Below are 14968 nucleotides of genomic sequence, written 5' to 3' on the forward strand. Positions count from 1 at the left end.
ACATTAAAGATTTTCTGTTGAATTCAAACAAAACGGCATTTGTGTAAATAATATTGTAATTCTTGCAAGTATTGTACTACTGGGTTGGCAATAGGCTGTGAAAGTACCGGTAACCATTTCTTTTGAGAAAAAGTTAGGTGAGCACTCACGTTCATAGTTTTTTTGCTTTATTCTTTTACTGTTGCAAAACTGCAATGCGCTTCAGTTAAAGATGCCAACAATTCTTGCTCCACTCGACTGCCGAGAAACGTATGACTTTGGGAAAAGTCTTGATGGCTAGTGTGGAGGCTTCGCCGGCATGGTTAGCGAAACACAATGCTTGCTGTCCTACAGTGAATAGTCAGGTAGTGCTGACGCCAGGAAGATCGCTCCTTCTCGATTGTTCAAAATATTGTTAATTAATTATCAAAGTTACAAATGGAGTAATACTTCAAAAAACAAGAGATGTTTAGAGATTATAAACGTCATCACATGAAATTCATAAGTGCAGATGAATTTAAGAAATATTTTGCAAAAGGGAAAACAAAGCAGTCCAAAAACCAAAAAAACAAAAGCGATCACTCTTTTTAAATTTCTTCTAGACTACAGTAACCAAAACTGTTGCAGAAATCGACCATTTTTTAATTCCATTCTGTTTCATAACATTACAGTAGTTGGCATTTGACAAAAAAAAGAAAAGAAAAAAAAGGAAAGTAGTATTCCAACCATATAAAAAGAGAAATAAAATAATTCAGTAGAAGCCTGATTAATTCAAAGCATTCGCTTTGAACAATATAAAAACGTATTTCGGTGCATCATATAAATGCATGGGCACTGTACACTGTACAGCAAATATTTTTATGTATTAAATGGTGGTCGACACCGAAGGTTGTAATCTAAACGCAGGCCTATTGAAAATTCGAAAAAAGATAAAAGCACTGCTTGCAGCTGTTTCGTCTTCCCAACGAAGAGTACCATTATATTGAACTAAAATATTTGTTAATTAAGATTCTAATTTGACCTTCAATGAAATTATTTAGTATTTTAAAAAGTCTAACCTCTTACGACGTTTATTGACCAAACTTGCTGTAACTTATGTTTTTGTTCATTTTTAGATCAAAAATATTGCATATAGATTGTTCGAACAAATAAGCTAAACAAAAATAACGAAAAAATGTCTCTTCTCGACCAAGTGTCAACCAGCAGTGGTGACTTGGACTATTCAAGAAATTTTCTTCCCAATTCTCATACTTTGTTGAAGACGAACGCTTCACAAATTGATGGCCTTTCTTCGGTTGATCCTAGCTCTATGACGTTTTACCCGAGTCACACTCCTTTGGTCTCCTCCAGTAGACAAAATAGTCCTGAACTCCCATCTCCAGACATAAACGGGGTGAGGAATGATAACCTACAATTGGGAAGAATGGGAGTTGGGAATTTAGGTGGAATCAGCTCCCCCTTGATCCAAAATGGAACAAACGGAGATAAATATGAAGTTGAAGGACCATTGGAAAGTCAGACAAAGGATCCATCAATTGTCTATCCGTGGATGAAGAAAATTCACGTTAGCCATGGTGAGTGTTCCACTAATAGAAAGATAAAATGGTTCACTGAATTCTTTCCCTGCGGAGATATTTTAGTTCAACTTTTGAAAGATTGTTCTGAACGTAAGTTTGATACATTTACATGCTCGTTGAAAAGTAGTAGCTAACTTAAAATTGCTAATGCGCTTATTTAATGTGAGTAGATCTGTAGCGCCACAATCAAATTTATCAACATTAGCATACAACTCTGCTCCACGTTCATCTGAATGGTACGAGTCACATTCAAAAACATTGTCTCTAAGCACTATTATATCAGGGCCGTGGAGTTGGAGTCGTGAAATCAAAGTCAGACAGATTTAAGCATGTTCGAAGTCGTAGTCGTTAAAAAAAGGACCGGCTCCGGCTTTAGAACAAACAATGAACAATAAAATTTTTGTTTGCAATCTTTTTTCAAAATATTTTTTTTGTCTTCTGTATTGTGCTCCTAAACTTGATCAGAAAATAGAAATGTTTCTTCTAACCAGCTTTTGGAAAAGTTTCCGTTTCAATTTAGATTGCAGCGTAAAAGAAATTAAATGAAAAAACAATAAAAAAGGACAAAACTTTAAAAAGTTTGACAACCACAAACACCTGGCAACACTGAAGTCAGAGTTGGTCTGTTATGCTGTAAATCGAGGAGTCGGAGTCATATAATTTTCGTCCGATTCCAGAGCTCTGCATTATATACCTTTTCAGAAATTGGTGGTTAGATCAAACATTAAGATTATATTGTGAGTTTTTTTAGTCTGTTGCAATTTTGCTCTTTTTCGTATAGAATTTGACGTCTGACATGAAGCTTGACTCGTATGAGCCTAAATCTTATACCAAATGTATGTTCCAACCATTTCTTGCTACCATTCAACATACTTAAACAAAACTGCTGTTGGCTGCAAGGTGAACACGAAGATTGGCTCCTCTTTTTTCCGTCCACTTAATCTCACTCTTCAATAACTTGGCGCAAGACTAGATAAAAAACAAAACGTTTCGTAGTATTAAGCAAGACTTTCTTGCAACATCATGGTTTAAAAATGGCAACCACATTAAGGAATGCTTTCTTGGATTAAACAGCAATCTTCGCTTAACTTTCTCAAGTAGCCTATTAGCCTATCAGAGTAATCGCTTAATCTGATTTTAATTATATCAGGGGTGATTGCAATATCATGCAGTAGTTGGTAATTATTACATTTCTCACGTTACTTGAGATCAAGGTTAAGCAGTTCGGCTATACTGTATTGTTGCGGACATATCTCGCGACCTATAGCATTGCATATACAGAAAAAAGTGAAATAAATGGTCATATTTACAAGTGAAATCTTCCATTATGACTTTACTAAAGGCTTTACACATATTTCAAAAAAAAGTAACCGCGCCTCAAAAACTAACAGAAAGTGATGTATTTATTTTAGAGGATAAAAACTTTTTTAACCTTTGGAATTTTAGGATAAAACTATCGAGTTAATTCTAAGGAAAAATGATACAGCTATGATAGCAAAGGTGAATATATCAATCAACCCTACCACTTTGTAATGAAAACCAATATGAAGTGTATACGGTACTGTATTTTGTACCTCGGCTTAGTTCGTGTAAGCCAGCAAGTGAAGTGCATGAAGCTGTTCAGATTTTCCAAAACAGTGACGTCGTAAGTCAGGTGGTCAGATACGTCACTTCCAGATACAAACTTATATAAAGTGGCCTTTAATGTTCTGGTTACTAAATATAAACTTTGCAAGCAGCAAACTAAAAGGTGGCTATTTTAATGATCTAGAAAGCATGCCTTCTTGCATGAAGGTCCTATTTGAAATGCTGAGTGCAAAAGTAAACGAAACAATTCTCATTTTTTTGCTTGGGGTTGGGATTACAAGCCAAAAATTGCACGTTTCCAAAGCAAGTAAATTTTTTGTTGATTTTATGTTTTTGAACGTTAAATCAGCAAAAGTTTTACATTCTTTTGATATGTTCACCGACCCCTGATGTACAGGGAAACAGCCTTGTCCGGAAGTGAAGACAATTAATCATGCAAGTGGAAAGTAAGTCATGTGATCACACGCTTCGTGATTTTTATGACGTAGTGTTGGAAAAGACTGCTAACGAACGGTAGACAGTGTTTTCAAGTTTCTTGCATTGTAAATCCTTGTTTTTTGCCACGTTTTTGTAGCCATGATTTGACATGCTCAGTGCGAATATATCATGAATGATCTACAGTGGTTGAAATGAAAAAAAAAATGGACTAAAAATTAAAACAACATGAACAGAGTATAGGATGATTTAATCTCAAGCAAGCGCACTTCTCCGCTAAATAGTGACCACTTGATCAGATAGTTATGATCATCATTGACAATTTATAACTCTCTTTTTTTCACGCAACCAATATTTTCATCATGTATCACAGTAAACATCACCTCCTTTACTAGAAAACTAATTGACCAAATGATCATCCAAAGTTTGCAAACTTTAATAAAAAAAAGTAGAGCGAGGGCGATCAAGATGGTACAAGCATAATAAACGCATTGGGCTTGCCGTGTGCTTACTTAAAAAAAAAGAAAAGAAAAAGAAAACGCTTAACCAGAGACTTATAAAAATGTAAGATAATGTGAGATAGCGGCTACATAGATTTTTAACCATAAAAAAAATTCAATAGGTTCAATTCATTGTCCTACAGTGTATACTGTATACCTACAGCCTACAGTATTCTTCATTGATGATAAGTTTTGATCTACTGCACATAAAGGAAGCTTTACCAGACGAGGTTAGAATTTTCTGAAGTGAGAGAACACTTTCCGAGATAAACCAAACTTTTACTTTCCGAAATTTAAATCCTAGAATTTCATGGGAATCGATACTCAAAAGTCTTCCGGTCTTGCGTAAAGGTTAATGGGAAATGTGTCCGTTCTTCTATTGGGTGATATTGCAACATTCTGTTGTTGGTCAATAATAGACAATGGGTCATGGCACGATTTCCGTACACCAATTTCTGCTTCACATGACGTAGCCTAAGCATAAGCCTACGACATACGATGATACGCTTATGCCGAATCTTTCAACATTTTTTGTATTTTTTTTTGGCTAATTCAAATTTTTGTTGACAATTTTTGATTCGATTTCTTTTAAAGTAATTTAGTTTACTTCACTGTTGTCTAACTCGTGTGGCAATCAATTAAATCTAACCCAAAACAACAAACACCCATATTCATTTATTTTTGATCAATGCTAATCTCAGAGGTAATAGGCTGTGGCCATATGTTGTAGTGAGACCTTTACAATGAGCAATGTCTTCTTCGGTCAATGGGGTTTATTTGGGACTACCAAAGTTACAGGGGTTTGATTTTTGTGATAAACAACATTTTTAAGTCATTACTGTTCTGTCACTAAGCAAAGATTATTTGGTTGTTTTAATTCAATTTGTTTTCAGCATCTGCGTGTGACCTATTAACTGAGTTATGACTCGAAATACGACCTAAGACAACAACTGATAAAGCTTGTTTTTATACTAATAATGTTGGGCTATTTTTAGATGTTTTTGTAAGGGAAAGAGCAGAGTTGATATGTTTAGCTGCAGTGGAATACGAGTTGCTAAAACGACACTTTCTTTTTTGACCTCAGTCATTTTACGCTACATTTACCAAACCGGGTTGACTGATATTGGTTAGAATGACCTAATCCTTTTGAAGTATTGAGTTGTTTCGTAAATATCAATTTACCGAACAAAAAAAAGTTACATTAATAAACGTTGCATAAATGCTGCATTTTCATCACTTGTAAAGACATTTTTTTTGTTAGCTTTTGTAAGATCTACTTGAAGATTCAAAAGGAGATTGATCTTAAAATAGAATCGTCCACACTCTGCTAATGATTTATAATCTTTTTTCTTTTTTTTCTGCAAATTTGTTTTTGTAATTCAGTTGATTGAGTTGCTGAAATTCGTTTGCGGAATGACGAATAATATTACGGTGCATTTCTGTGGTTGAAATGCCTTTATTATTTATGTTTTTTCAAACCGGCCAGTCACCAAATAAAAATTAAAAAATTGCAAAATTAGTGTTTTGTTATATGTTGTAACTTCCTCTCCAGCCCAAGGGTCCAAGGATCTTGTTTCGAAGAGATTAGTTTGTTTTTACATAACATGTTTATCACACATGATTACACATCTACTCAATATGCAAAGCGCAAACAGATAGGAAAACAAAAGCATTGTCTTCTTAAATTTTAGAAGAACAGCCATGGAAATTAATTTTAATAATGATTTTGTGGTTTGCCTGCAAACCTTAGTAAAGAATAGAAACCAGTGAATGGTGATGATGAAAACTCGTTCTCACGACTTGCAATTCGCTATGTGACTGTATTGCAAGTTTAACAGTATTTGAAAACATGAATTGGCAACTTTTGAATATATATATAGTTGAATAAGCTCACGTTGTGTTGAAAGAATGCAAAGTGACATTTCTTGAAATGATTGATTCTTGGAATTCCGTTGGACGGCATCTTTTTGCTGGCTTAACGATTACCAAAAGTTGAAAGAGATAGGCTACTAGCCAACGTGCTTTTTCAATGATTGTAAAAGCTATTCTCTTGTGCAAAGAAAAATATATATATTAGACTACTGTAGTCATGCTTTATTATACAAATTCTCTAAGCAATGCTCAATTGCTCAATAGGGTGGCTCGTTTTTTAACTTTTTTTTCAAATTCTCTCGGGGTAGTGGGGAAATGGTGCCAATGAGTGAGAAAACAATGATGACAAAATTTGAGATTCGTAAAAAATTGTCTTCAGCCTCCTCATGGGGCCCAAAAATTGAAAAATGGGGTCAAAAACGGATTTTTTTTCAAAAATATTTTTTGTTCGGGTAGATACAATATTGTTTAGATATATCTAATTAGCCTAAGAAAAAAAATTGGAGTCATTTGAACTATTCCTTCAGCTTCCTCACAGCTTCTGAAAATTTCCATTTTGCTGAAAATTTTGCATTTTTGTGGGTGGTTGCATGATACATAATTGCGTTAGACATTTTGCCAGCTATAAAACGTCATTGTATTTTTCTTTATAGACCTGCCCTGAGCTGTTGAGTCATTTTTTAATGAAATTGGGTTAATTTAGTAGGAAAAAGTTACGTCTTTTATTTGAATTTACGTCACTGACGAAGTTTGTAGTTAGGAACCACAAATAAAAATGCAAAATTTTCAGCAAAATCAAAATTTTCAGAAGCTGTGAGGAAGCTGAAGGAATAGTTCAAATGACTCCAATTTTTTTTCTTAGGCTAATTAGATATATCTAAACAATATTGTAACTACCCAAACTAAAAATATTTAAAAAAAAAATTGCGTTTTTGACCCCATTTTTCGATTTTTGGGCCCCATGAGGAGGCTGAAGACAATTTGTTACGGATTTCAAATTTTGTCATGATTGTTTTCTCACACATTGGCACCATTTCCCCACTACCCCGAGAGAATTTGAAAAAAAAGTTCAAAAACGAGCCACCCTATTGCTCAATGCTAATGTGTTGCAATGCAAATGACTAAAAAAATTCAATTTTTTTTTTGTTTTTAATAAATTACACCAGATTCGAGCAGAATAAATAAACCTACTGAGGACGTTTCCTGTACTTTTATGCAATTCAACAAAAGCCAACATTTCGCTATGTAAAACCACAGTAACTACATAATGTAAGTGCTTTTTCAAACAAACAATGATGCGCACTCATCAAACTATTCGAACCTGGCCAACACGAGAACATAAAAAGTGTCACCATTTTGGCTGTGATAGGTAGCCTTAATCTTTTCAGTTTCAAGTTTATCAAAAAGTTTGGTGGAGCTTTTAGTCTGTCTTTTTGTTTTGATGCTTCTTTTAACGCAAAGTTTCTAATGACTTTGACTGCTAAGCTAAAACTCTTGAATATCGTATTTCCTAGTAATATGGTGTACGACTGCCAAACATTCTTTTGTTCTTTTTAATTGTTTCGGCACTTTGTTATTTCCCAAAGAATAATTCAAAATATCTTTTAAGCTTTAATTATTGTATTGTAAACTTAAATGGCACCCAATGGTGCCATGGCACCATGGTTTGGTTAACAATTACAGGTGTGGCCAAATAAAATATTGTGGTAGGATATTAAGAGACATTGTAGCATTTCAAAATTATACAATCCAAGTAAGGAAAACAGTAAAAAACACTGCATAGCATAAACAAGCAAGTCAATGCTTAGCCTTCCAAATCCATTTCAAATCAGTTGTGGAAAAAAGGTGACCGAGGTAGAAGGAAATCCTTTCTGATGAAGCGGGAAGTTAATGTTGTTTCAGTTTTCTTGTTCTCAGTTTTTCATTTGTAATTAATGATGTTGCACTGATACTGGAAGTAGCGAACCGCACGTAAAAATGGATCCTGTTAATTGCACCAAATCAGCATCTAATTTCAAATGCATGGTAGACTGGTAACAGTTATCTCAACATCGTTTTAACGTAGAAAATTGGCAATGATCAGGTGGCCGTCTGAGTGTTCTATTACCGATCACAAAGAAAACCTACATGGCCTTCTTTTGCAATATTGGTGCAATAAATCAAAATTAATTATGGTAACTGGCTACACGTATTCACGTATGCGAATTGCTTGCTTACGTAAAACGACCATGTGTGTCTACTCTATAGCATTACGTTGCAATTAATTAAACTTCTGACACACTGTAGTCAACTTTTCAGTTGAAATAAATTAAAAAAGTGCTGCATAGTTTGTACACGTGAAAAGCATTGAGCCCATTGCAAGAAACTCTATGGTCTGTTGTTTTAATACATCGTTTTGAAATTTAACAATTTCGTGATTAAACATTTTAAACTTATACCATAAAATAATTTTTATGTTTTTACTTCTATAAGAGTCTTATTCAAAAAGACAACTGAACTGTTGAAAAAATTCTAAAGTTTGCAAAATCGCTTTGATAAATTATCATACAAAATGGTGAAGTGTTAAAAACCGATTGGCTATTTTCTCGCTTTTTGGCTCATTTCGACTGTTTTTAGCGACGTGAAGTTACATTTGTTTTTGCGCTTTGTTGCTTTAAAAAGCCAAGAATTTAGAGGTTATGCTTATTATATTACTTTGAGCAGTTAGAGAATTGCTTTAAGAAGAAGACGTTGAATCAAATTGAAGTACATTGCCAAATTTAGTATACGCGTGGTAATGTTATCATTTTCTATTTCAGTAATCAATGGAATGGAATCGGGAAAGCGACCAAGGACAGCGTACACACGCCATCAAGTGTTGGAACTCGAAAAGGAATTTCATTACAATCGATATCTCACCAGACGGAGAAGAATAGAAATAGCGCATGGTCTTTGTTTGAGCGAACGACAGGTGAGGCGATTCTCCCAGACAAAGCTGAGTTTGGATTATTTCAAAACCTTGTGTTTAGGCAGTTATTTTTAATGAGATTATTGCACTGCTTGCAACAGGTTACAATTTTTTTTTGTTGCAGCTCAAGAAAACTAACAAAAACACTACCTGGAACAAAATTGTTTACATTTTAGTTCTACCATTTGTCACTTTAGAAAATACAGTGATTTATGATTGAAATCATTAATTATTCAGCAATACACAGCATAAATTGTAGATTGGTTTCAATGTCACATGGAATCAAAAGGCAAGGTTGCTTTTCCTGAAGAGATTAAGTGTCTTATTTCAGTTAAGTTTACAAGAAACAACGTTGTTATAATGCAATCAAACCGTTTTTCGAAATCAGTTTCATAAAATTTCGAATGGTCTTTAATCAACTTAGTTGCCTTTCTTCCTTTATAAGTTCTCATTTCCTAACTGCAAGGAAAGGCAGCGTCATTTTGACCCGAATTGAATGTAATGTAAGTGTATGCAATGGTAAGACAGACAAATTAAACGAGAACATAAAGCATGCCTACGTATGAATAAAGTACAAGTGTGCTCTAACGGGAATTCATACGCTAACTTCTAGGCTACTCTACTTCCATCCTGGCAGCAACAAATTCTTTCGAATTATTCTACTTGCAAATAATTTTTAGCCCATGTTAAACTACTATATAATTATGCTAGCCTATTGCAAAAATATTCAATCCAAAAACATGAAAAAAGAACGTTCCAAACATCAGAAAATACCGTAAACTCTTGTAGGCTTTAAAAAGTTTATATTTTAATAAAGAAAACGTTCTAATTAAACAGTAATATTTAACAATAAGCTTACTTTTAAGTTTAAATCTCGAGTAAAAAGCAAAAAGCGTATGCCTTGGAGGTCTTTTTTCTTTTTGCTAATGGCATGAAAAAAGCTGTGTGCTGAATTTATGCAGATTATCTTTGACAGTTACTCCCAGATTTAGGCTGCACCAACTTGAAGTATAATAGCGGATAAGAAAGTAAACTGCTTTTCAATTTAATTTTATAGTTAGCATTCGAAAATTTGTGCAAAACTGTAGTAATTTCATCTTGATTAGTGCACAGCGGCTGTTTGTTTCAATATGTCTAATTTCTCCAATTTCGCTTAGAAAAACAACCTGAAAGATAATACCGTATTTCTGAAACATCTTGTGCACTTAGTTAGTGAATTTGTCTGCTTTAGTTTACAGATATTTAATTCATACCATCAGGTTTTTCCATTTAATCTGCTCAGGCTACTCAACCTACTAACCGACAGGAGCGTCGGTGATTGTTGTTTTTATGGTTAAAGTTCATTGGTAGTGTTTTTACTCATATCACACCTTTACCAACCAAACAAAATTAACTCTACCACTGAGATGGAATGAGTCAATAAGAAACAAACACGATTGGCGTTTGACACTGTATTTGGTTTGCATGAGCAATGAAGCTTTTTATTAGTGTTGGCTCTTTTCTTATTGGCGTTGCCTTTCAGGTGAAGATTTGGTTTCAAAACCGAAGAATGAAGTGGAAAAAGGATCATAAACTTCCTAATACAAAAATCAGGAGCAACTCTTCTTCATCTGTCAACAACGCAGCGTCTCGATCTTTGGCCAATCTCAGTCCATCTTCCGATCCATGTCAAACTTCTCCTGGAGGATATGAAGGAAATTCTCCAGCGACTCCGACTGTGTTTGGCATGACAAAAGACCATTCGCTTTCAGTGTCACCACATTTGCCACCAACCGTATCATCTACCGGATATTTTCATCCGCTAATGAGCGCTAAGGAGCACAACGGAATGCTGCCGCGACCTGAAGACGCGATATACTCAGCAGCTCCACCAGGTTTTAAGTAAGTGAAAATTAACGAGTGTTTTACCGTGTCTTTCACACTAAACAGAGAGTTGCCTGAAATGCAAAAAAGATAGTAAAAATTTGAAATGTTATATAATCAGTGCTGGAATGGACATCAGTTAAACTTTACTGAAAAAAAAAAAAAATTAAACGCACTCGCAACAATAGAAAAACGAAATTGTTTCTCTTCACACAGATAATGTAGTAGGCTACCGTTTTGAGTTCCGTTACTTATTATCAAACATTTGCCTTGTGCGTGATAAAATATCTTTTTTTTTGTTCATAGTCCGTTTGTCTAAAATTGAAACCGCAACGTTTATTGAAAATTTGTCTAAAATTAAAATTAATGAAGAAAGTTAATATTGTACTGTATCCAAAACTCTCCATGACCTGTAAACATCTCAAGTTTTATTGCTTCTAAATGTAGATTTTTTATTTTATTACATCTCGAATGTTAATTATTTGACGGTGTGTTTTACAACAAAGTGGAGCTTGTTGTTTAAGTATCGTGCCGCTGTTCAGTAGGTTTCAACTTAATTTAAGCAATGTAGGTAGACTGGTATTATATAGGTTTTCGTTATGAAGTGTGCATGATGTGACGCAATATCTGCACACGCAAATTTATTTTCAATCGTGCCAAAACATGAACAACTTGAAAGTGCAATGACTAAGAACTTTTGTACAGAAGAGAAAACGATGCCCATGAAGTCATGAAAAGTATGATTGATGGGAACTCGACTGCTACGAGACTACATTCGACTTTCGCAACCGACCTTACTGGGGTGGTTTGTGAAACTCCGCAACATCCATTCGTGTTTGGTGAGTTTAATTATTTGTTTTTTGTTAAATTTTTTGACGTAAGAACAACACGATTGCTTGAAATTACAAAGAGTGTGCAACAGGCGAAATTAAACCTTGTAAGGGAATCAATGTGTAGGCTATTGTGCAATCAGAAATTAATCTAAAAAAACACTGCTGATGGAACAGCGGTCTAAAGTGCCCGATAATTTACATGCTATCATGCTGTAATCAGGACCGCTGAGAAAATAATTTGAGCCCGGTACCAAAGAGAGTCACGGTCTCATCATACAGGAAAAATCAAAAAAAAAAAAAAGCTATAAAGAATACGTCGTGTTTTTTTGTTCCTGGGGTTTGTGGAAAAATTCCGGGCGCTCAAAGTGATCCAGGGCTCGGTTCTAGACCCCCTGTCAACGCAACTGGTTGTAAAAGTTTAGTAAGAATAAAATGCCTTCCGTTCAATGTTATGAATACCGAAATTTTTTAACCTTTTTGAAAATATACTACGTTATATTTTAACTCAGAAATGTAGAGTATTCAAGTAAAATGCTTTTCTCTGTGTAAAGGCTGCTTTTCAGTGTAGCCTACTTTAGGCGTTTAAAGAATTTTCTGGTAGCCTTTATGCTATTTTTATTCTTTATTTTTTTATTCTTTATTTTTTTCTTTATCTGTATTGTAACGTTAAAGTAATGTCGATTTTTAATCGAACACTTTTTTTGCAGATGGCGCTGGATTTCCCCATACGTCAATGTATGGGGGGCTTATGTCGGTCCCAACAGGCGCAGCTTGGGGCGGGGATCTCAATCATGACCATGCGATGTCTCAATTTCGAGCTCACACGCTCTCTCACTTGCCATCTAACACCCCACCAATTTCTCCATACAACACTTACCCTCTTTCAACTTATCCATGAAAAGCCTTAAAAAGGTTCAAACGCGGCTCTGAATGTCATGAACAAGTCAAAGACTTGACAGCATTGATATCACATGAACCCCAGAAACTGTTGTTGTAATAATAACAAGTACAGCTATATGTTAACTGTGCTTTAAAAACTTTTCACAGTTTGAGATAAGCGGTACAGTGTTTATATGTCAACAAATGTTGCATTTATTTTTTTCGAACATTTTCTATTTGTAATTTCAACATTAGGATGCTCAGCAGGACAGCGACATGCTAAATAATCGCTATGACACATTTTAGATTTTTGGTACGAAGTGCGATTTAAAATTGTATAACTACGTAGTGCGGCTATAACATTTTAGAATTATTTATTGAAGTTTTGCAGGTTGTTTTGAAAACGCTTTTTGTAAATATTTTATTGTGAACTACTCAACCAAGAATTCATTAGAATTTATTGATCTCTGGTCACTGAGAGGAATTACCATATCTTGTAGTTGTGCTAAATGTAATTCAAAGTTTAATTAGAATTTTTATGATGGTAAAATATGTGGTGTAAGATTTCCAAACAGAAGTGATGTTCATTGAAAAATAGTTTTGAAAGAAACGAAAGCTACATGACAATACATAGTAAAACAAAATCTGTGTATGCGTAAGTTAATAATTATGATCTATCAACATTAAACACAAAAAGTTTCAGAATGACAGAGTTAAACTAACTCTGTCACTCAAGGTTGTGGCTATAAGCATTTGTTTCACTTGAAGCTGCAATACATTTCAAAGTATGAACCATTTGTATTGTCAACCAGAAATTCTATATGTAGGGACAACATACACAACATAGCCTAAGCTAAACAATAAACACTATTAATATTACAAAAAGTGCTCAATGCCAAGCAAAAAGCCGAGCAGAGCGAATTACATCAAATATAGTTACTATTCTCTACACCTCTGCCATCTGTTTCACCCTAAAAGGGGGATCATCAGAAGGTCCTTATTCAAATAGAATATATGCTATCAACATATGCTATATATTATGATACAACTTCAAACTTGTAGCTATTTTCTGCCAAACTGACAAGCATAAACAAAACACACCTACGTTTCAGTTTGTTGCTTTTTTTTTACAAAGAAACCGGCCATAACAGCCCCATTCTGGTTTGCAGTAGTTTCTGTGAAACATGAGGATTTGTAAAAAGCCTTTTATTGAGTTGTTTTATTACGAATACATTTTAGTTTTTTTTTAAATATTCTTTGTGATCTGAAAAGTTGCAAACACGTTTTGAATCCTTGAGTGAGACTGATTTGTTTCTCAATCCTGAATTGCTTCACATACTCAAACCTCCCTATCTTCTCATAATTATTTTTCATGTTCGGATTTTTGTCATCTTTGAAATGATCAAACCAACCAAACTTGTGACGGACGGTATTTTCTTAGATTATTCTATTTTGTATTGTTGTGTATTAGCGACACTTGTGTTCTAAGCGAATTGTTTTTGTGTTGCTGATTGTTGTTTTTATGGTTCCAATTTTTCAATAAAGTGAAGGAACTTTAAACTGCTGTGGTTGCTTTACCTAAAAGTCAATCTTTGAGAAAAGGGCATTCAGCAACACATCGGAATCCTACTTTGAAACTGATGGTATTATGGGTACCACGACAGTTTATGGAACGACAGTTTATCGAACGACTATTGATCGAACGGCAGTTTATCGAAACGACAATTTATCGAACGACAATTAATTGAACGACTGTTTATCGAAACGACAGTTTATCGAAACGACTGTTCACCGAACGACAATTTATCGAACGACAGTTAATCGAAAACCTAACCCCTAACTTCTAACACTAACTCTAACACCTAACCTCTAACCCTAACCCCTAACCTCTAACCTCTAACCCTTAACCCTTAACCCTTAACCCTTAATCCCTAACCCCTAACCTCTAACCCCTAGCTCCTAACCCCTCACCTTTAACCCCTAAAACCTGAGTATTCCATTGCATATGTGCTTCGTCGTTCGATAAACTGTCGTTTCGATAAACAGTCGGTCGATGAACTGTTTCGATAAACAGTCGGTTCGATGAACTGTCGTTTCGATGAATTGTCGTTAGATAAACTGTCTTTCGATAAACTGTCGTTCGATTAACTGTCGTTCGATACATTGTCTTTCAATAAATTGTCGCGTCACGGGTATTATGTTTTCTGACTATGTGCCTTTACTCATTACTGTGACCTTTTTCATAAACATGCTGACGCAGAATACAAATGATAATTAATTAACGAGGCTACATACGGTACCTAAGGAGTACGTAAGGATATTATAATCTTTAAATCACACGTGTTGCTTACCAAGTCTGTGTTGTAGACTAAGAAACTACACAGATGTAACAGGTTGAAAGCACAAAGCCAATCAAAAATATTAGCAGTTGTTATCCCTTTAATAACATACTGTAGTTAGCCAAGTACTGTTAACTTGGACAGCTGTATGCAAAGT

At 34.6% G+C, this 14968-nt stretch overlaps 1 protein-coding gene across 1 annotated transcript; it reads left to right on the forward strand.

The window, feature by feature from the left end:
• The first annotated feature begins 528 nt into the window (after positions 1-528).
• Positions 529-14648, forward strand: LOC145766425 (uncharacterized). The gene is made up of 5 exons (XM_082578131.1): positions 529-1553; positions 8749-8900; positions 10420-10778; positions 11466-11599; positions 12301-14648. The coding sequence occupies exons 1-5, from the start codon at positions 1154-1156 to the stop codon at positions 12489-12491; spliced, it is 1236 nt and encodes a 411-aa protein (XP_082434257.1). The 5' UTR covers positions 529-1153; the 3' UTR covers positions 12492-14648.
• The last annotated feature ends 320 nt before the right edge of the window (positions 14649-14968 follow it).

The sequence above is a fragment of the Aplidium turbinatum genome, chromosome 3, assembly GCF_918807975.1.
Source record: "Aplidium turbinatum chromosome 3, kaAplTurb1.1, whole genome shotgun sequence".
NCBI classification, from domain to species: domain Eukaryota; kingdom Metazoa; phylum Chordata; class Ascidiacea; order Aplousobranchia; family Polyclinidae; genus Aplidium; species Aplidium turbinatum.

Excerpts from the sequence above, each read along its gene's own strand:
- LOC145766425 (XM_082578131.1), top strand. The coding sequence starts at position 1,154 with ATGTCTCTTCTCGACCAAGTGTCAACCAGCAGTGGTGACTTGGACTAT. Across the intron at positions 1,554-8,748 it reads GAAAATTCACGTTAGCCATG|TAATCAATGGAATGGAATCG; the intron begins GTGAGTGTTCCA and ends TTTCTATTTCAG. Across the intron at positions 8,901-10,419 it reads TTTGTTTGAGCGAACGACAG|GTGAAGATTTGGTTTCAAAA; the intron begins GTGAGGCGATTC and ends GTTGCCTTTCAG.